This window comes from Culicoides brevitarsis, chromosome 3, assembly GCF_036172545.1.
Source record: "Culicoides brevitarsis isolate CSIRO-B50_1 chromosome 3, AGI_CSIRO_Cbre_v1, whole genome shotgun sequence".
Lineage (NCBI taxonomy): Eukaryota > Metazoa > Arthropoda > Insecta > Diptera > Ceratopogonidae > Culicoides > Culicoides brevitarsis.
Genome location: NC_087087.1, coordinates 30,940,273 through 30,964,240, shown reverse-complemented (window position 1 = coordinate 30,964,240; position 23,968 = coordinate 30,940,273). Strand labels below are relative to the sequence as shown.

The 23,968-nt window shown below is 27.6% G+C and overlaps 2 protein-coding genes across 2 annotated transcripts in view; one reads left to right on the top strand and one right to left on the bottom strand.

Annotated features, from left to right (window-relative positions):
* Window positions 1-5,396, bottom strand: part of LOC134833956 (rho guanine nucleotide exchange factor 10-like protein) — a 66,383-nt gene extending 60,987 nt beyond the window's left edge. Inside the window, 1 exon segment of the mRNA XM_063848466.1 lies at window positions 5,260-5,396. Within this exon segment, the coding sequence (XP_063704536.1) occupies window positions 5,260-5,353 (94 nt within the window). The 5' untranslated portion in view covers window positions 5,354-5,396.
* An 8,878-nt stretch (window positions 5,397-14,274) lies between these two features.
* On the top strand, window positions 14,275-16,254 carry LOC134834249 (trypsin alpha-3-like). The gene is made up of 2 exons (XM_063848837.1): window positions 14,275-14,859; window positions 15,677-16,254. The coding sequence occupies exons 1-2, from the start codon at window positions 14,314-14,316 to the stop codon at window positions 16,028-16,030; spliced, it is 900 nt and encodes a 299-aa protein (XP_063704907.1). The 5' UTR covers window positions 14,275-14,313; the 3' UTR covers window positions 16,031-16,254.
* Window positions 16,255-23,968: the final 7,714 nt, after the last annotated feature.

Sequence of the window (23,968 nt, the reverse complement as noted above, 5' to 3'; positions counted from 1 at the left end):
TCTAACATGGTTTTATGGAACAAGAACAAATATGTGTGAAACGTGATCCGTCTTACGATTGCTTGTCGTTTCAGTTTAGAAAAATCGAGATTTAGATGTTATTAAGGTAATATTAAAGCTATTAAAGCGCTTTTTTTTAACTTTTTCAATAATTGATTTTTTTTAATTTTTATCTTTTTTAAATTTAAATATTTTTTTTAAAGATATTAATTTTAAACTTTTTTTAATATTTCAGGATTTAAAAAAAAAATTAAAAAAAATTATTTTTAATTAAAAAAAGTTAAAAAAAATCGTTTAATAATTAAAATTCATATAATATAATTTAATTTAATCAAATATGAGGATAAAAAAAAAATAGTTATTTAGATTTTTATTTAGTTATTTAGTTCCACAAAATTTTGAATTTGTTCGAATTTTATTTTTTTTGAAAATAATTATTTTTTAATAATTATAAATTTAATTTTAATAATTAATTTATTATTATTATTTTTAAAAATATTTAAAGTATAATTTTAAAAGAATTATTAAATTAAAAATTCAATCAAAAAATTACTTAAAAAATAGTTTAAATTAAAGATTAAATAAAAATAAAAAATTTTAGTTAAAATTAATTTAAATTTATTAATTCAGCAAAAATGGATAAAATTTTTTTTTTTTTAATTTTCTAAATTAATTTTTTAATTATTATTTTATTCAATTTTGTTCAATAATTAATTTTTAAATTTTAATCCTCTTATATTTTAATTCATTTCAAAATTGTGATTTTTTTCAATTTTTAATAATTTTATTTTTTTAAATTAATTAAAATAAAAAAAAAAATCATTAAAAAGAATTCTTATCGAAATATTTTAATTTAAAAAAAAAATAATTTTTTAAAAAAATAATAATTAAAATTAAAGATTAAATAAAAATAAAAAATTTTAGTTAAAATTAATTTAAATTTTTTAATTCAGCAAAAATGGATAAACTTTTTTTTAATTTTTTATTCGAGCAGTTTCATACTTTGTTTGAATTTTTTTATATATGATTTTTTAAATTTAAATTTAATTTTTTTAATTATTTTTTTTTTACTTTTTTTTAATTTTCTTAATTAATTTTTTAATTATTATTTTTTTTAATTTTGAATTTACATGTTAAATAATTAATTTTTAAATTTTAATCGTCTTATATTTTAATTTATTTCGAAATTATGATTTTTTTTTTAATTTTTTAATAATTTTTTTTTTATTATTAAAATTTAAAAAAAAAATCATTAAAAAGAATTCTCATCGAAATATTTTAATTTTTATCAAAAAAATTATTTTTTTTAAAAAAATAATAATTAACAAATAATTAAAATTTAGAATAAATAAAAATTAAAATAATAAAATTAAAATAAATAAATAAAAATTTAGAATAATTAATTTATTGAAACAAAAATTCAATTTCAGACTTTTGATCGAACGAAAGCTCAAGATTTTTGTAAAATAATTTTAAGAAACAAAAAAAAAAATGATGAATGACTCAACTTTTTTAATCATCTTCTTCTTCTTACATCACATTTCAGAATAAAAGAGTTATAAGAAGGATGATACATGCAATAATTTCGTTAATGGCTCGCTGTCTCGTCAAATGACCTCAGCAAAAAAAAAAACTCGAATAATAACGGAAAATGTGCACATTCAAAAGTGGCTCACAAACGCATCAAATAAGCAAATCTTCAGCAAAATAAACTTTTAATGACAAAATCAATTGAATGCGAGCCAATAATACATAAATTTGAATCGCATAAGCTCTTTAACTGGACTGACATTTAAGGTGAAATAAGATACGTTTTCGCACAAAACCGAAACGCAACGGCATCCGACAACATAAATAAAAGAGAGTGGCTCAACAAATATGCTTTTGGCACAAAATCCGATATTTTTTCGTGTGTGGTTGCTTGGCTTGGTGTGTGCACTGACCTGAGTTTTTTTCTTCTCTCCTCCTCATCTCTCACGTTAGTCTCTGCCACGACATTATTATTATTATTATGAAAAAAAAATAAAAAAAAACATCTATAAACGGGATAGTTTAATAATGGACATGTCAATTGCAATTCCATTCATAGCACCGGAGCATAAAGGCTATTGCATGTCATGTGTGGGCTTTTCAATGGCTTTGGCTGGGCTTTTGAAGCATTAGACCAAACAATATGTTTTCATATAGTGCAAAAACTCGTTGGCATGAAACGCTTTTCAATTTTTTAGTTTTTCAAATGAATTTTTAAGAGATGATTTTTTGCCCATTTTTTGTTTGGACAGACAACATTCCATTTTGCTAATTTGTTTGAAACGCATCAGGTAGAAAACAAAAATTTATTTAAATTATTTCTCACACTCAGACGACAGACACGCATGCATGTCGAACCGAAATCGGAAGATTCACTTGTTTTACATGCAAAAAAAAAATTTCTTTTGTCTCTACTTTTTTTTTGTCATTTCCGATAATTTCCTCTTCTCTTCTTTCACTTCATTCATGAAAGTTAACGGAGATAACGAAGGGTCATGCTGAGACTGTGGCTAATGTAAAAACGTGTTATGTCCCTTTTTTGCATCCTCGGGGATATTGACGTCAATTCATTCATGAGTGATGGGAAAAAGTGATAAAAAACGGAAGTACTCTCTCATGGGATCGAAAACTGTTGGGACTGTCAAATAGGAGGGAAAGATGAGACATAAGGATGAAACGAAACAAGTGGTTGGTTGAAATTTGAGATATTTGGGTCGAAAGTCATTAGAATTTGGTAAAAATTGAAAGTTTTTGTCGGTTTGACACATTTTATTTAAAAAATTCTCAACAGATGTCGCTTTTGAGAATAATATAGTTTAAGAAATCATCGATAGAGGTCTCTATGAAAAATTTTTGATTCGAAATTTATCGTCAGATGGCTTTCTGAATTCTCAATAAGTGAAAATTCTCAACAGATGTCACTTTTTAAATTTTCTTTAGTTAAAGAACTCGTCAATAGAGGTCTCTATGAAATGTTTTAAGTCAAAAATTTTTATCAAAGGGCTTTCAAAATGTTCTATAGTTGAAAATTCTCAGCACATGACTCTTAAGGGAAGATTTTATTTAAAAATCTACACTTAAGGACTTTGATAAGAAATGTTTGTTTAAAATTTCCAACAGATGTCTCTGAAAAAATGTTTTAAACCTTTTTTTAAAGAAGGTTTTAGTTCAAAAATGTTTTAATGAGGATTTTGTAGTTCTAAAGATAACCAATAGAGGTCGCTTAACAAGAGTTTTTAATTAAAAATATCCGCTAGATGTCTCTTTAAAAAACATTTTAAATCAAATTTGATCTTCAGAAATCTTTCTTTAACAACTTTTTACAGATTTCCTCAAAGAAACTTTTACTTCACATTTGATCGGTGCTTAGGCAAGATCATTGAACATTCCAGTCAATTAGAAACAACATCCGAGTTGAATGTCCTCATAATTTTCCATTGAAGCCCCAAGCAAGCAATATTCCTCACAAACTCCGATCCAGCTCAACTGGTTGCTCGACGAGCCGCACTCTGCACAAAACTGCTCATTAAAATATCAATGCTTGATTGACTTAGGTATCGCTTGATTGCCATCCAAAGATTAACACTGCTATGGCTTCCGACACTAAGAATTTTATCTGCTTTCTTTTGTCTTTTTTTCGCACAAACAAAGAGAAGACAATAATTTGATCTAAATTTGCCTTCTTGACATCAAGAGAGATATTCAAGCAAAAAAAAAAAATAAGTCAACAGGATCATTGAACTTCAATCTAACCATAAAAAGAAACAGATACTTTCTACATTATTTTTTTTTTCGTTTTCATATATTTCCACATGTAATATGTACAATTGATATCGAGCACCGAACGATTTCTATTTATGTTGAGTGGAATTCGACTACTTAATTCACCTTCTTGGGGCTTGAATTAATAACAACGAAAATAAAAAGGGGGAACAACAATAAAGTCGTTGATGATATTAACCAGAGTATCGGATGCATAATGCGCATTCAATATTTACTTACTTGTTTATACGAAAACATGACCAAAGTTCAATTTATTTGCCTTCTTGTCTAATAAGGGCAGAGCAATGAGGGAAAGTGTTATTTTATTACAAAGGACTTTAAAATAGAAATTATTAAGTAGCAATTGTTTATTTAAGATGTTTGAATTAGCAAAAAGGCGATTTGCAAATTTCATCATTTTTTACGAAAAAAATTAAATAAAATAAAATTCATAAAAATAAATAAATTTCTATGAATTTATTTTAAAATTTATTTTTTTTATTATTTAAATAATGAATTAAAAAATTAATTAAAAAAATAATTTTAAAATTTTACCAATATTTTATAGAATGAAATAAATAATTTTTTTTAATAAAAAATAATTTTGTTAATAATTAAAAATTAAATTTTAATTAAAAAAATCTTAGAATAAAAAAAAAATATTTATTTTCATTAAAAAAAAAAATATTTAAAATTAAATGTCAATTTAAAATTTTTGATATAAAGTATTAAAATTTAAAAAAAATAATTTTTAAAAATCAACTAAATTTAACTAAAATTTAATTAAATAAATTTTAATATAAAATCTAAGGATTGAAAAAAATATTTAAGTAAAAAATAATTTTAAATTAAATTTCAATGAAAAATAATTTAGAATTAACAAAATTTAATAAATAATAAAATTAATTAAATTAAATTATAAAATAAATAAATTAAATTAAATTAAAAAAATTAAATTAAAAATTTTAATTTGAAATTTAATTTAATAATATATTAAAAAAATAAATTGAAATTTAAATTAAAAATATTTTTTTTTATTTTTTGATTAAAATAAATAAATATATATTTTTTTAATTTCTTAATTTAATTTTTAATTCTTTAATTTAATTTTTAATTCTTTAATTTAATTTTAATTATCCTTAATTATTTTTTGTATTAAATTAAATTAATTTAAAAATTTTTAAGAAGTTGAAATTTAATTTTCAAAAATCAACTAATCGAAACATGAAAAATTTTCCCTCATTGTTCAAGACTTAAAGCTTATAATAATAACATTAATTAACATAATTTCATAGAGTTCACTCTCAAAGTCAGAACATAATTTCTAATATTTTTTCTTTCTATCTATTTTTTTCAGATAGATAACGACACGCTTCAAGCATCTGTTTTCCGGTTCAATGCATCACTTCAGAGCAGTGATTTTTTTCTTAATTGGAGTTAGCTGATAAGTTTCAAGTAAGTACTTACATTTGATCAGAATGCATCCATCATTATTGTTGCCTCCGCCGCCGCCACTGTTGCCGATTTTACCTCTGCCACTTATTTTACTTGACGATTTCATGGCAAAACTCTGTTAATTCACACAATTTCAATCACATTTAGTCTTTTATGTATCATTTGTTTGCAATTTTGTTTATTTATAAAATTGAACGCACACGAGTACTTGGGCAAGTTATTGTCGTGATTTACTCTATTCTTGTGTTTGTTATTTTAAAATTTATGGGCAACACACTCACAAACACTAATACCATTAGAATGAACTTTGGATTTACTTTTTTTAGAATATTTTTTGTATTTTATAATTTATTTGACTTTTTTATTATCATTCACTTGGGAAAATGCTTTTAACTTGATTCAATAATAAAATCATTTTAATCCACCAACCGCAATGATGATTATCATAAATTATTATAAACTTTCCCGATATTCCTTTTATTTACTCTCTAATGGATCAAATTCTTATCCCGTACATGTGACGGAAATTAGTGTAAATTATTTAGGGGTTTCATTTACTTTATTTTGTTTGTGCTTCACACAATCCACTCACTTGCATTGATGCACGTGTATGCATTGTAATGATGATTTATTGAAAGTGCCGTACAGATTTAATGGTGAAAACATCTGCTATTTTTCTGTTTTTTTGTTGCAAAAATTTATTCATCACTTTAGACAAATTCTTTCATATTTTTCTTTGACATTTGTTTGTGTGAATAATTCAAAATATTCATTCACTTGTGAACTGAACCAGGAAAATATTTTACTCAATTTTACTATTTTTTCAAGAACACGCAAAAATTTTTGTTCTCACTAAAAATAACTCGTCACAGGGTCGTCATCGGTCAAAAGCTCTCTTTTTGGTCATAAATTAATTTACGGCGCTTCTCAACTTTTGTTTTTATGTTTTTTTCTCGTAAGTCACACACAAATTCACGTTTATTTTCAAACAATTTAAAATAATATTTTTTATCATCTCTGAGGAATTTTTCTCTGTTTGTTTTGATTTTTTCTAATGAATCACTTACTATTTTTGTTATTTATTTTTTAAAAGAATATAATAATAAATTTACTTCCAAGCGAGTCGCACACACGTCTATTTATAAGCACATGCGGTTGTAAACTAATCGTTTACGATATACAACGCAGTACCAGCATATAAGCAACAGTGCGAGGGGTCAATGCTGTATGGAATAAGTATACATTACTTAATTTTACTGTTTAATTGTTCATTCGGTATCAGGATGCGATTTGATTTCGATACAAAATTTTTGGTAAGTATTTTTACATTTTTAATAGAATTTTTTTTTCATTTAATTTTAGGAAAGATGAGTTAAAAATATTACAATTAAAAAAATTCAGTAAGAAAATTATCAACTTCAGATCAGTTTCTAAAAAGTATGAAAAGGCTTTGGAATCATATTAACCGTTTTTTATCAGTTAAAAACAATGATACCTGTACTATTATATATCAAAATTTTAACATCGAGCTAATGAGGATCTTCATATTAAACATAACACTCTGGATCTACAGCTGAGCTTATACCCATGTAAAAGAGAAGACAGGTCGCTATTAAAATATTCGACTTCCTTACATCTGGTTTAGACTCAGGATGACAAAATATGCTAATTATCAATACTTCATCCCTGGTTTTTTGGGGTTCAAAGGAATATAAAATTGTAAGACACTGATAGGAGTCATGCTTTAATTGATTTTATTCTGTTGAATAATCTATTTGGAAGCTATTCAGACAATTCAAAGATCTATTCTGACTATGGACGTAATGTTTAAAGCTATTTTAAGCAATTTAATTAATTTCTATAACTCCTATAATTTCTATATTTCTAAATTCTATAACTTCTATAATTTCTTTGAGTTCCATAAGAATATTGAAAAGTTATCTTCAATTTACAACGAACTGAAACAACTTAAGATACAAAAATCAATCTAAGGTTTTTTTAATTTTTTTTTCCTAATTTTCACTAAAATCAATTAAAATGATCAAAACTTTTCAATTTTTTAAATCAGAAATCGTAAAAATGTATTTTCCTATAAGAATTTCAAAACAGCGACAAACGTTAATTCACTTTTTCTCATCTGTTTACATTTTTACTCGAGTTCTACACGTTACTCATACACCATTTATTTTTGTTTTGTTTTGTATCGTCGATCTTCTTACTGATCGTGTACAATCATCGCTTGCACTGCCGCATAACCTGCATCTGTGTTGGTAAGAGAAAGAACTCAGATACTTTTGTGAGTGTTAGTACCGCTTTTCGTATATTGAATTCGCAAAAATGCAGTAAGAAGAAGAAGATGAAAGAAAAGAGCAGATCAAGTGCATGCGAAACAAAAACAAAATAAAGGAAGTGCAATTCCATGTTATGCTGGTTATATTCAATTTCTTAAAAGAACTTCATTAAACGAGGATCTTGAATCTTTTGTGCCATAAAAACAGTTTGTTATTCTTCATAAATTTCAGTAACCTTGTTTTCATCTGTTTAAACGGCGGCAATGATGATTCAGTGCCAAAAATTCTTTTACAATTTATCATCAAAATTTTTCATGAACATCCAAGAAATAAAATTTAAAATTAAATTTTTTTTGCAAGATCAGGATTTTAAAACGAGATGAATGAAAGTGATAAACGACTCAAGATCAGATGAAATAAAAATTAGATGAAATTAGAACTCAATTTTATGTAAATGATAAGACTATGAACTTTTAATTCCTAACACCAGATGTCGCATTTATGGTTCATGTATCTGATTTGAGTCGAATGAAACTGATAAATACATACATTGTACGATTTCTATAGGGCCATACATTTTCATGTGTAGTAATGTGTGAAAAACGAAACAAAACAGAGAAAATTCCTCAAACTGAGAGTGAGAATTTATCTCTTGAAACATGAAATCGGAACATGCTCAAACTTTTGCATGGATTCAATTTTAAAGTAGCACAAATACAGACAAATTTTACATTGAATCTGATGTTACTTGCATAGATACACAATTTATGATATATTTGATGATAATAAAATAGGGATTAATTTATATAGTCCCTGATATTTAATATTCTGGTTTTCGGTCATACAGAGGTATGGATGAATCGATGAATGGACTGTCGAACAAGTGTGTGTGTGTTTCGGCATCATCATCGACATATTGGACCAAAACAGAGGCAGGCATGCAGAATGGTTGAATGATACTTAACCATTTGTTCCTCGAAAATTTACACAAAATACTCACGCACAATGCATAATAGAATAATTTGTCTGGCTGGATTTTGTGTCTCGTATGCAGAAAGATATTAACATTCATAACATTTGTTAAGCAGACCACGGACCTCGTGTGTGTGTGTGTGTTAATATATTCATATTGCAATTTTGTAATTGAGTAAATTTTAACACCATTCGCCCATACACACATGGTTCATCAATTAATGTGATTCCCCGATATAGACTTAGATAAGTAGTTTGGGGAATCCATTGTACTTGGGTGTCAGTCCAGCCAAAAATAATAACAACTGGTCCGGTTGTAGACTCGAGCATGTGTACAAATATGGTTATTGTTTGAGCAAATATTAACAGTAATGGCTTGGAGTACATTAACTAAAATAATGGGATGTATTTGGAGAGACGCATTGCTTTTAGCTAAACAATGAAAAACGGGACACGCAACATCTTTCACACATCCACAAGGACATGAAAAACTTTCCTATTATTGTATTTTTGGTAAGTATGAAAAAAAAGTGTCTGTACACGCCTTCGTACTCAAACGCTTGTAAGAATAATTGTAGGTTCCGTAATAAAAATTTTTCGGGGGGACAATGACTATTAGCTATCCTTTTTCCTTTCTTTTCCATTGTTGTTCGGCTTGTGCCAAAAATTGGACAAAAACAAGATAATGGACATTTCGTGTCTTTAGTTTCATTTTTTGTTTTGTATTTCCTACACAAAAGAATGCCTCCAATTTATAGAAACCCCGAAAAACATAAGTGCGTAATCATATCTTGTTAACAGAAAATTGTTTTTTTGTTTACTGTGTTTTTCAGCAATAAATGTTAGGAACACTTTAAAGAGCAATGGTCAAGTTTTGACATTTTTCGGGTTATTGGTGGTTATTTTTATCATCGTGTGGCTTTATTGATTAGAAATTGTTTGAAATTTTGTTTTTCAGATTTTGAGACAAGTAAGAAGAAATGCCTCGAGGTAAGAATAGCAAAAACTTGAAAAACTTTAAAATTAGATAAGAAACAAAGTTTATTCCTTTGTTTTTAGTTGAATTGAGTGACCGCCAGTGATTTTAATCATCGGATTTATAGCAAACAATAGAATATGACAACAAAGGGAGATTATCTATCCCTTTCCCGGTTTTGTCCACAGTAGAGGACATTTCAAAATTTGGAAAAACTAATTTTTCAATAACTTTAAGTTCAGCTATTAAAATAATTCAAGTTGTACTTGAAAGCCAAGGGTTCAAGCTTTTCAACAAAAAAATATTTTAAGAAAAATTTCAAAACGCGCAAAAAATCGGAAAATTTTTGGCCTCGGAAAGGGATAAAAGGAGTGAGATGAACTAAAAGTGCTTGAACTACGGGACATGGGTTATGTTGTTACTTTAAAGAATACATGAAAATTTTTGAGAACAATACATGAAGAACCTCACAATATTGAACCAAAAGGAGCTTATTTGAGACTTTGTAATTTTAGATCCTGATCAGGTGAGTTTTAATTTTAAGTAAAATTTTAAATTCAAAAGGCTTCGATACATTTTAATAAAGCAGTTTTTATTTCAGAAAATTTATGATAAGAGTTCATCTCTTTTATCATAAATTTTCTGAAATAAAAAATGTTCTATTAGAATGTATCGACGCCTTTTGATGCCTTTATCTTCAAAAATTGAATGAACCTCTCCAATTAGCTACAAAAATGAAAACTCAAAATGTTTTGAAAACGTTTCCAAAACATTTGAGATCATTTCATCAAATCGTAAATTATCGAAAACAGTCTATTAATAAAAAAAACCAACCCACAAACATCGCCAACGTTCCTGAAATCAGTGACGCAGAATGTCTAACCTCATACTTTCCTCTCAAGCATCATAACAACAATCATCAGACATAAAAAGCAAAGAGATAGCATGAGTGACCAAACAAGCGAAAAAATTCTTTGTTTCCTTCAAGTGGCCTTCCGACATCCCTACGTTCTTTTTTTTGCGGCAAAAAACACTCGAAAATTAATTAAAAACTATTTTTCTCTACCATACACCAAATAATACAATGAATTGTGTGCTTAAGTGTTATTATAACAGCTATTATATTGCAACACAATAGCTCGACAGAAACGCAGTTAAAAGCGTTTTAATGCCAGAAAATATAAGCAGCAATAAAACATTAAAAATGACCATTACTCGTACATGATGCTACATGAATTTTCCAACCCTTTCTCCCAAAATTTTTTTTTTGTTGTCATTAATTTTTGTCATTTTCATTAAGAATCCCTTGAAAGTTAAAGTTCATGCTGCGTATTTCATCAATTTTTTTTTCCAATAAGGAAACTGATGTTTTTCTGAAAACCCCTTTTTATGTCCCATCTTAAAGATAATCTTAAGTGGTATGACGCAAGAAAAAAAACCAAACGTTCTGTCATAAGGAAAAAAAAGATAAACAGAAAAAATGAAAATTAATCACCCGCTATGATGCACAATTTAGCTCTAATGACACCCAAGCCATTGTCATCTTTTCAACATCACAATCATCATCGGCTTCGCATTTATTGTATTGAATCATCTTTTTCTCCGCACAAAAGGCTCGACGAGAAACGACGCATGAACAGAAACAGGAGGAGACAGATAAGGCAAAAGAACGAAGAAAAAAATAACAATTTCACACCAGGGAGCAGAAACTTCTTCAGGAAATGAATAAATATTGTGTCTTGCAACGTTACAATGTTACAGCAACAGCAATATCTGCCAAATGCCAATGAATTCTAAATTCGTAATGATAATTGTGTGTCTGTACAAAACTTCAAAAGATGAGACGATGATAACATGAATAGAAAATTTATTCCATGAATTTTATTCATATTCATTTATTCTTAACTTCACACTTGAAACTTTTGATTGTTTGGAGTGTCCTGCAGCTTCTTTCTTCTTCTTTTTTTGTCATATTTTTTACTGGAAAATCAGTAAAAACTTTCATGGCCCAATGGGAAAGAACTTCAACGGAAATAATTCTCTAAAAGCACCTCCTGGACTCGTAACGGAGAAAATCTTTTGATCTAAACAAAATTATTTTATTTTATTTATTTTTTAGAAATTTTACTACCCTTCTTCTTCTTCTTCAGCAGTAGCAGCATAGTCTGTTCTGGCAATAACCTTGCAAGATGTCTCTCCTTTATTTTTTAATAACAATCACGTAGGCAAAAGTTCCAAAGGCAATATCACTCGACCTAGATGTGTGACAACAAACCACATTCACATCCACTTGATAAAATAATGCAAATATATTTGAGTTCATTTTAGCATGTCAAAGGCACTCTCTCGTAAGTTTATACACAGCAAAAAAAAATTTGTATTGAAAAAAAAATTTGCTCAAAGAGAACACTTTTGTCGAAGCACAAACATCCATTTCCACAACTGATTTTGTGTTGAAAATTTCACTTATTTATACATTTTTATCGGAGATCCGTTACTGAAGCGACATTCAGATACCAACAGCGTTCTCTATGACTGAAAGGAGTGTAAATAAAATATTTTTTGCTTCTTATTCGATTTTCTTTCGTTTGAAGCTACATTGTCTCGCGTCGTCTTTGAACATCTAAACTATGCTTTCAAGGCAAGTTTTTTTTTAACCGTCAATGAACGTGTTGGAACTTCATGATCAACATTTAGACTTAAAGCTCTTAGAATTCATTGAGAAGTCATCGAAGTAAAGGGTTAAGAAAATTTTTCAAAATGAAGTTTTAAATTAATTCCAAACCAAGCATAAAATTTATATATTTAGGCCGTTCCAAATTTTTTCCGATGTTTTTGTCCCAAAACATTTTTTTCAAAATGGGGGGGGCAAAATAAAAAAAAAAGTTTTGAAATACTATTTCATACAAAATGACAAAATTTTAACAAATTTTGGTCTTTTATGAATATTTTAGATGTTTTTATGGTATTTACATTGAGATTTGATGATTTAAAATTAATCTGAAAGTATTTCAAGTTAAAAAATTTAACAAAAAAAATTTATGAATTTTAATTAAATTTATTCATTTTTATTTTTTTATAATTTATAAATTTATTTATTTTATTTTATTTTTAATTTATGAACCGTCAAAAATTTTTGAAAAATAATTTTTAGGAAATATTTTTATAGAAGAAAATTCATGTAAAATTTCGATTTTCAACACAAAAAATTTTAAAAATTAACAATATTTTAAAAAATTTTTGAAAATTCCTTGAAAAAGTAAGGAAAATGACCAAAAAATGGTCAATTTTGATGAAATTTTTAACTTTTTTTTTAATTTTGCCCCATTGGATTTTCGGCTTTTGAAATGGGGCAGGGGACAAAAACATAGAAAAAAATTTGGAGCGGCCTTACGAAATTAAAAAAAAAAATTAGGAGCTTTATTTTCAATTAGTCAAATTTTCACCTTATTTCGCAGCTTTGAAAGATTTTTTTTTTAAAGGAAATAAATTCTGTTTTTAGTTGGAAAATTTAGGTTCGAAGAAAAATTTTAAAGCATGACAGAACGAATAGGATTTCAAAAAAAAAATCTTTCTAATTCCTTTTCGTTCTGTTATACTTAAATTTTTTTCTTCGAACCGAGCTTCGAACCTGAATTTCCAACTAAAAACAGAATTAATTTTCTTCTGAAAAAAAATTGCTCCAAAGCTGCGAAATAAGGTGAAAATTTCATTACACTTTTAAACGAACACTGTGTTCCGTTAAAAAGGTGACAATTTTCAAGCAAATTCTTTTACTTTTTATTACTTCGGGAGTAAATTTTATCAGTACAAAGACACGATATTTCATAAGCAAAAATGAAAGCAGTCGTTTCCTCAAAGAAAACGAGACAACAACAAGAAGAAGAGAAAATTTTTCATGTAAATTTATCATAAATTCTCTATTTTTTTTTCTTCCTTTTACTTTGCTGCCTTTTGTCGACGAGCAACATCTTTTCTGATGTATATAAATGTTAATGTTGACACATTCTTAGTACTAAGCAGGCAGCCATCCTCCATAAAGAGGGAGAAAGATACAGTAGGAAATTCAAAATAATATCTTTGCCACTACTTTTTTTCCGTGTGCATCATGTTGCCTTGTCTTATCTTGTTGTTTCTTTGTGTCGCCTTACGTACATAGATACAACATGTAGGCGTAAATAATATATTTGAATATAAGTGACTCGAATAGTGGAACATTTTTCTTCTGTCATTGTGTAAATATCACATCTATTTCCTCGGAAAAAATCATTTATGTTGACTTTCATTCTTGTAAGCTAACATTTTCTTATGTTTTTGTGACATTTATAAGAAAAATTTTTCGGAAAAATCAGATTTTTTATGTCTGTCTAGTTGTCTGTGACAATGTGCCTTTATGACGTGAGGAGTACGAAAATGATGAATTGTCTTGAATTAGCATGAAAATGCGATCAAGTTGTTCAGCTCGAAAATTCTTGTTTCAAATTGATTTTCTGAGAAAGAAAAATCATTTAGCGACACTTTTTTCCATTTAACTTCTGAGAAGTGACTTGATTTAATGAAGATATCGAATGTCAAGTAAAGCCTTACTCATCAGATTGGGAAACTTTTAACAAGATATCGCTTCTGATAATTTTTTTAAGTTTTGCACAAAGTAATTTTATCAAAATTTTATCATTAGAGTATCATTAGCTTATCATCGTCAATGGCAAAGATAAGACTTATCAGTCTACGAGCAGTAAGCTAGGAATAGCCCGTTGTAAAATTATCATTTTAGTCATTCGTTGCTCTTGAAACTAACACTATCGATAAATTTCACAAGGCCCGAAAATGAGTCATACAATTTTTCTGTTAGTCTTAATTTACGCAACTTTTGCTTCTGCATCTTTATTGCTGCAATTACCAAAAGAAACAAATTTCATTCCCGATTTACGGATCGTTGGCGGTCGTCCAGCGAATCAATCAGATACGAAACATCAAGTTTCATTACGTCTCAAGTCCAGAGAAGTCTTGAATGGTTTCGGATATGGACATATTTGTGGAGGATCCCTTATTGCTCCGGATTTGGTTCTTACAGCAGCACATTGCATGTACAAGGATAAAAGTAATACATTGCGAAGAGCATCAGAGTTTCATGTCGTAATGGGAACAATGAATGTCACAGTGAAAACTAGCGACACGTTGGTTTATACAGTGAAGAAATTCGTTGTTCACAAGAGATATAGTTCGAAAACAGTGCAAAACGATATTGCATTGATAAAATTGAGTGAAGCAGTGTCTGTGAATCATACAAAAGTGCAGCCAATTCAGATGATTAAACGAGAGATTACTGCAGGAACCAAATGTCAGATTACGGGATGGGGAGCAATGAAAAATGTAAGGATTTTAACAGTTTCGAAAATCTTTTATGAAGTCTCATAACTTCTCGAGACTTTATGAAAGGTTTTCGAAACTAATTGAAATTTTATTAAAGCTTTTCGAAAAGTTTTGAGACTTCATGAAAGTTTTTCAAAACGTTTCGAGACTTCATGAAGGCTTTTCAAAACGTTTTGAGACTTCATGAAAGATTTTCGAAACGTTTCGAAACTTCATGAAAGCTTTTCTTCATGAAAGATTTTCAAAACGTTTCGAAACTTCATGAAAGATTTTCAAAACGTTTCGAGACTTCATGAAAGATTTTCAAAACGTTTCGAAACTTCATGAAAGCTTTTCAAAACGTTTTGAGACTTCATGAAAGATTTTCAAAACGTTTCGAAACTTCATGAAAGCTTTTCAAAACGTTTTGAGACTTCATGAAAGATTTTCAAAACGTTTTGAGACTTCATGAAAGATTTTCAAAACGTTTCGAGACTTCATGAAAGATTTTCAAAACGTTTCGAAACTTCATGAAAGATTTTCAAAACGTTTCGAAACTTCATGAAAGATTTTCTAAACGTTTTGAGACTTCATGAAAGCTTTTCAAAACGTTTCGACACTTCATGAAATTTTTTCAAAACGTTTCGACACTTCATGAGAGTTTTTCGAAACGTTTTGAGACTTCATGAAAGCTTTTCAAAACGTTTCGAAACTTCATGAAAGATTTTCAAAACGTTTTGAGACTTCATGAAAGTTTTTCGAAACGTTTTGAGACTTCATGAAAGTTTTTCAAAACGTTTTGAGACTTCATGAAAGTTTTTCATCAAATTCTTTTTAGGAAGGTTCTGGCGTCTTCTATCTCCAAACCGCCGACATTCAAATCCAAGACATAACAAAATGCAATTCCTCATCATCCTACAATGGACTTCTAAAACCCGGAATGCTTTGTGCCGGCTACTTCCAAGGCGGCACTGACTCATGTCAAGGAGATTCTGGCGGCCCATTAGTTTGTAATGGCGAACTAACTGGCGTCATATCATGGGGCTTCAAATGTGCCCTGCCAAACTTCCCTGGCATCTACAGTGACATTTACTACTTCCGTGATTGGATCGAAACCAACTCCGGCATCACAATGTCAATTAACTCAATGCTGATAATGACAATTGCCTTTATCATGACACTACTTATCTAATTATTTTCATCACCGAGTAAACAAAAGTTGGTACTTACAAATAAAGGTACGCAGATATTCCCATGCCGCTGGTGTACGTTGTTGTTGTTGATGCGAATGCTGCTCGTGCACCTTCGATTGGTACTCACCTAGAATTAGAATAAAATACCAAAATTAATCAGTCTCTTTGATGACGTGAATACAGGAATTGCCTTAAAGCTAATAAATCATTTATAAGTCCTTAATTGATAGAGATTCAAAGTGATTTAATGAACGTCGCATAGATACAACACGAGTCTCACAAAGGAGAATTGAACTGAAAATGTCCGAAAGCTATTTTGATTACAAACATTAAACGATTTTATTTAATTACCAATCGAAATTAGTGATGCAGCAAGATTTTGAAAGCAAGGAGACTCCATTTATTTTTTCGTGGCGTAGACGTTCCCTAATGGACAATTGTCTCGCGGATCTCCTTCCTTGCAATTCGTTTTTTTTCGATTAGGATTGAATTTCGTTGTTACAACGCAGCAGCAAGAGAAAAAACACACAAACTCGACTTCCTCCGTATTTTCGATTTATATATTTGTATCCAACCCATTTAAATTGCTTTTACCATAATTTCCGCTCAAACACTTTTACCGTTCCTCTCTTAATCCTTTTTTCGTATCATCATCGTTTGTTATATTGGATTGCAAAATCGACAGAACACACACACAAACTAATAATGTTTTTAGACGCAATTTGGAGGAAATTCTAAAAATAAAATTTGGAGGTAAATTGTCTGTCTGAGAATTATTTTTTGTGAACATTTTATTTTTTTCAATCCCAGAGCATATTTTTTAACTTTCGTCCCAGTACACATTTTTAAATTTAATCCCAATGCAAATTTTTAGACTTTATGATAAAAAAAATTCGAAATATAGTCAAAAATGCATATTTTAAATTTTTACCCCAGTGCACATTTTAGTTTTTATCTTATTGAAATGGTAAAAAATAATTCCAATGTGAAATCTGAAAATTTTTCCTAATGCAAATTTTAATATTACTTTTTTTCGAATACTTTGAATATAAAGCGAAATACATATTTAATTTTTATGTCCCAATGCATAATTCGAATTTTTACTTTGATAAATATTAGAATTTTTAATACAAATTTGAAAAATTGTTTCAATGCATATTTTGAAAATTTATTTCAAAATTTAAATTAAAAAAAAAAACCTTTTAATTTTTCGCCCCAAACACACTTTGAAAAAGTAATTTTTACATTAATAAACATTTGAATTTTTAAATCAAATATGAGAGAAATATTACAAAAATTTATTCAATAAATATTTAAATTAAAAAAAAAATAATTTTTGGACCAATGCATATTTTGAAATGTCCCTCAATGAATTTTTTGATTTTTGACTATAATATTCAAATCAATACCCAATGCAAATTTGAAAAAAATTTTTTGATGCACATTTTAAAAAAAATCATTAAATTATTTATTGAAATATTTAAATTAAAAAAAAATAATTTTTCGCCCCAATGCACATTTTATTAAATGATGCATTTTTAAATTTTTAGTTTAATATTAAATTTTAAATCCCAATGCAAATTTAAAAAATAATTCAAATTAAAATTCTGAATGTATGAAAAATGAAAAGTTTGATATGCAATTGTTTGTCCCAAGGCACATTCTAAATAATTTTACTTTTTATTTAAATTTTTTAAAAAATTAAAAAAAAAATCAAAAAATCGTTCAAAATACGCTCAAAATATCCAATTTTGTCAGAAAATTTTTATCTTTTTTTGTGTAGCTTTATAGCAACGTACAAGCAAGCAGCAACAGGAAAATCACAAAATGAAAATTTTCGATCCAAACATCCGGTGTTAAATATTGTTTGAGGGACTTTTCCTTTTTTGTTTGTTTATATTTCTCTCATCATGCTCCGTGTTCGGTCATTGTCTTTGCCACAAATTCAGTTTTCCCTCAGAAAAAACATGGATTTCAGTCAATTTGGGTTACATTTGTAATTTCAAGCAATTTTACTCTTTTCTCTGTCTTGCGAATGAATAAAATCAGGTAAGAAAGGTGTTTCATTAAAAACATTAAAATTTAATTTACGCACGACAATTCAGCAACACGCAAACAAAGGAGTCCTGTCTGATTAATTAATTTTCTTCGAGGAATTTTCCAACGACAACAAAGCGCGCGACGTGACAACCGTAATTTTGTATTTATTTTCATATTATTTGCATTGTTCGCTTCACACAAATATTCCAACATTTATAAATGCGTTGCAAGTCTTCGTCGTCGTCGCTGCCTGCTGCAACTTCACTATTTTTTAATTAAAACATTACGAATAAATTATGCAATTTATGGTAGATGCAAGTGAACTTTGTGCTATACGAAATGTACGCGCGGTGAATTGAAACAATAGCAATAAAGGGACAATTTTAAAATGCAAAGAAGTCTTAATATTTTCCACACGGTAGGTTAGGAATGTGCGCGCGAGCAGTTTCGTTCAAAAAATATTTGATAAAAATGTACTTTCGGGAAAAGTTTTTCAGTGAAATAAAATAAATTATTAAATTTTATAGTAAATACAGCAAAAAGTAGGTTAATACCAGTTTGAGAGTTGGCAAAAAAAAAATGCAAAATTTTAAAAGGAACTTTTAGCTTTGTGAGATTATTTGGATAAAAAGTGATCAAAAAGGTAAGTTATATGACTTTTATTTTTACTTAAAAATTTTAGGCACATCTGAGATCACTTTTAGGATTGAAAAAAAATTCAAATTGTGCATTGGGAAACAAAAAAAAATAAAGTTCAAATTTTTTTTTTGTTTATCGTAATTGATTTTTAAATTTCTCAAGCTTCTTAATTTACTTTTTTTTATTTTTTACTGAAAGAGTTTACTGAAAATTTTAATTGGGGTGAAAAAATTTAAATGTCAACTGTAAATTTACTGAAAATGTTCATTGGGGTTAAAATTTAAAAATGTCAACTGAGAGTTAACTGAAAATGTTCATTGGGGTTAAAATTTTAAAATGTCAACTGAGAGTTAACTGAAAATGTTCATTGGGGTTAAAATGTAAAAATGTCAATTAAAAGTTAACGGAAAATGTTCATTGGGGTTAAAATTTTAAAATGTCAACAGAGAGTTAACTGAAAATTTTCATTGGGGATAAAATTTAAAAATGTCAATTAAAAGTTAACTGAAAATGTTCATTGGGGTAAAAATTTTAAAATTTCAACAGAGAGTTAACTGAAAATGTTAATTGGGGATAAAATTTAAAAATGTCAATTAAAAGTTAACTGAAAATGTTCATTGGGGTTAAAATTTTAAAATGTCAACTGAGAGTTAACTGAAAATGTTCATTGGGGTTAAAATGTAAAAATGTCAATTAAAAGTTAACGGAAAATGTTCATTGGGGTTAAAATTTTAAAATGTCAACAGAGAGTTAACTGAAAATTTTCATTGGGGATAAAATTTAAAAATGTCAATTAAAAGTTAACTGAAAATGTTCATTGGGGTAAAAATTTTAAAATTTCAACAGAGAGTTAACTGAAAATGTTAATTGGGGATAAAATTTAAAAATGTCAATTAAAAGTTAACTGAAAATGTTCATTGGGGTTAAAACTTTTAAAATGTCAACTGAGAGTTAAGTGAAAATGTTCATTGGGGTAAAAATTTTTAACTGTCAATTGGAAGTAAACTGAAAATGTTCATTGGGGTTAAAATGTAAAAATGTCAATTAAAAGTTAATTGAAAATGTTCATTGGGGTTAAAATTTTAAAATGTCAACAGAGAGTTAACTGAAAATGTTAATTGGGGATAAAATTTAAAAATGTCAATTAAAAGTTAACTGAAAATGTTCATTGGGGTAAAAATTTTGAAATGTCAATTGGGAGATAACTGAAAATATTCATTGGGTCAAAAATTGGATTTTTTAAGAAAATTTTAAAAACTTTTTTTTAACTAAATAAATTAAGAAGCTTAAGAAAAAATTAAAAAATTAAAAAAAAAATCTTTATAAAATCGAAATCCGTTAAAATTTTCTAAACTATCAACAATTCAGTAATCGATTTCTAATTTCGCTCAACATTTCCTACATTTAGTTCGTTACTCTTGTAATAATTACAGATAAGCCGCGTGAATTACCTTTCTGGGTATCAGCAACAATTGATTGATTAAACAGTCAGAACGAGAACACATGTCGATGATAAGCAAAATGTCAACAATGTCTTGCGATTAATCATTTTTGTGGTATATTGACCGCTTGGCGTGTCATAATTATCATCATGAATCCAATCTTATCGACTGGATTTACTCGGAAAATCTCATTTAAAATCGCTGCAAGAAGCAATTAAACCGCAAGTATTCTTGGCAGAATCCCGATGAAATTCGCAATAAAATTAATTTTTCCATTCAAATGAATCGACGTTGTTTCGAATCGAATCGATTCAATTGCGGTTCATTGAGGTATTTGAAAAATTTTTCCAATCAAATTGCAAAGTATTTAATTGTTCGTTGTTGTTGATGGAAAAATGGGAGAAAGGGAGGAAGGGTTTCTTTTATTTTTCTTGTCTGCCAATCAATGGCATTGAATTGAAAAGTTTTTAATTAAAATCTAAATACATTAAATTAAGTGCATCATAAATTTTCTTTTTCCGAGTATCCAAAGAAGGAGAAACAGTTAGTTTAATGCAATAAGGATGTTGTCGAGCAATGTAAATATTTTTCCGCATTTTCTACATTGTGTGACGAATATCGTACAACGACAAACATTTAATATTTGTTCAAGTCGTTTTTAATTTAAGTTTTTCCATTTTTATTGTTTTTTTTCTTGTTTGTTCTCCGTCTGTTGGAATTGTTTTGAATTATAGTTAATCAAGAGAGCTCATTAAAGCAGACGACGACGCACGATAAAACGAACGGAAATTGCAACACAAACAAACCAATTATGGAGAAAAATAGAAAACACAGAAGGCAGTTTATTGTGACACTTGAACAACAACAACAACAACAAAAACGGAGGAAAAAGCACACACACAGAAAAACATTTGAAACACAAGAGAAAGCAATTGGGAAACAACATCCTCTGATTGTACTTTTGCATCATAAATTATGATAATGATGTCGTCGTCGTCTTTGCTTCAGTCTTCGGAATTTCCCAAGAAAAAGGTAACCTTTGTGACTTTGCAGATTATTATTTTGTTTTCAGAAAAAGGAAAAAAGTTTCAAGCAATTTTTCTGCTTTTTCTTCTGAACGAGACAAATGGAAAAGTTTTGGCTGCATTTCTTTAATGAAAAATAACAAAGAGGAAATTAAAATGCATTTTTGCGACGCAAGACATACGGCAATTGTTATTTTAATGACGAATTTTCATCATCATTGTCGAGTTCTTGTTAATGCTAATAAAAATTCATGGAAAAGTTTTTCTTGCTGGAAAGTTTTTTTTTTTGAAAAGTTCGGGAAGAATAATTGTCGACACAATTGTTAATAATTCTCATGTTTATCAATGAGGTTTTGGTTTTTTTTTAGTAATTTTAAATTCATGTAAAAGTCTGAAAGGTTTTTGATGAAAAATGAAGACAGAAATTTTTATTATTGATAAAAAAAATCAAGTCACGTGGTTAAAAAAATTAAAATGATTACAGGGTTAAGAATTAAAAATGTACTAAAGGAAATTTTTTAATTTTTTTTTTATAGAAAATGTTTCGATAAATATTTTTTAATAACGGAAAATGATAAAAAATTGTTTACTGGGAAAAAAAATAATAAAAATATGCATTGGGACGAAATTTTAAAAATTTGTATTAGGATAAAGTTTCAAAATATGCTCTAAATGCTCCAATTTATCATTTTTAATAATTTTTTAACTCAAAACTGCCAAAAAATTGAAACTGAAAAAATTTTTTTTCTTTGACATAGTTTTGTTTTGAAAACTAAATCAAACTGTGTCAAAAACTGTGTCAAAGCCATTTTTGTCAAATTTGCTCCAAATGGATAAAAATTTGTCAGAGGGCTCTAATTTATCATTTTTAATCATTTTACAACTCAAAACTGCTAAAAAATTGAAACTGAAAAAAATTTTTTCTTTGACATAGTTTTGTTTTGAAAACTAAATCAAGAACAAAAAAACTGTGTCAAAAACTGTGTCAAAGCAATTTTTGTCAAATCTTGCTCCAAATGGATTGAAATTTATCAGAGGGCTCTAATTTATCATTTTTAATCATTTTTTAACTCAAAACTGCTAAAAAATTGAAACTGAAAAAAATTTTTTCCTTTGACATAGTTTTGTTTTAAAAACTAAATCAAGAGCAAAAAAACTGTGTCAAAGCCATTTTTGTCAAATCTTGCTCCAAATGGATAAAAATTTGTCAGAGGGCTCTAATTTATCATTTTTAATCATTTTATAACTCAAAACTGCCAAAAAATTGAAACTGAAAAAAATTTTTTCCTTTGACATAGTTTTGTTTGAAAAACTAAATCAAGAGCAAAAAAAAAAAACTGTGTCAAAAACTGTGTCAAAGCCATTTTTGTCAAATCTTGCTCCAAATGGATAAAAATTTGTCAGAGGGCTCTAATTTATCATTTTTATTAATTTTATAACTCAAAACTGCCAAAAAATTGAAACTGAAAAAAATTTTTTCCTTTGACATAGTTTTGTTTTAAAAACTAAATCAAGAGCAAAAAAACTACTGTGTCAAAGTCCATTTTTCTCAAATCTTGCTCCAAATGGATAAAAATTTGTCAGAGGGCTCTAACTTATCATTTTTAATCATTTTATAACTCAAAACTGCCAAAAAATTGAAACTGAAAAAAAAATTTTCTTTGACATAGTTTTGTTTTAAAAACTTTGACAAATGGAGTTTTGTTTTTAAAATCTTTTGTAAAAAACTGCAAAAAATTGAGCAAAAAAAAAAATTTTCTGACATGTCAAAAACAAAAAAACCAAAAAACTGTGTCAAAGCCATATTTGTCAAATCTTGCTCCAAATGGATAAAAATTTGTCAGAGGGCTCTAATTTATCATTTTTAATCATTTTATAACTCAAAACTGCCAAAAAATTGAAACTGAAAAAAAAATTTTCTTTGACATAGTTTTGTTTTAAAAACTAAATCAAGAGCAAAAAAACTGTGTCAAAAACTGTGTCAAAGCCATTTTTGTCAAATCTTGCTCCAAATGGATAAAAATTTGTCAGAGGGCTCTAATTTATCATTTTTAATCATTTTGTAACTCAAAACTGCCAAAAAATTGAAACTGAAAAAAATTTTTTCCTTTGACATAGTTTTGTTTTGAAAACTAAATCAAGAGCAAAAAAACTGTGTCAAAAACTGTGTCAAAGCCATTTTTGTCAAATCTTGCTCCAAATGGATAAAAATTTGTCAGAGGGCTCTAATTTATCATTTTTAATCATTTTGTAACTCAAAACTGCCAAAAAATTGAAACTGAAAAAATTTTTTTTCTTTGACATAGTTTTGTTTTAAAAACTAAATCAAGAGCAAAAAAACTGTGTCAAAAACTGTGTCAAAGCCATTTTTGTCAAATCTTGCTCCAAATGGATAAAAATTTGTCAGAGGGCTCTAATTTATCATTTTTAATCATTTTTTAACTCAAAACTGCCAAAAAAATAGAAACTGAAAAAAAAATTACTAAATTAAAAAAAATTCAAATAAATAAATATAATAAAAGTAAATTTAGTGAAATAAATATAATTTAAATTTTATTTTATAAAAATGAATAAAGATCAAATCATTTAAAGAAAATTTTTAACTCAACTCATCAAAATATTTCTATTTTATACTTCAATTTAATATTTTATAGCATATTTTTCAAAAATAACAAAAAAATAATTGCATTTCTCTTGCTCCAAATGCTTCATGAATAATCCGAAGACTTTTAAAACGAAAAATACAATCAAATAAAAAGAAAATAAAATTTTTCGTTATCATAATTTTTTT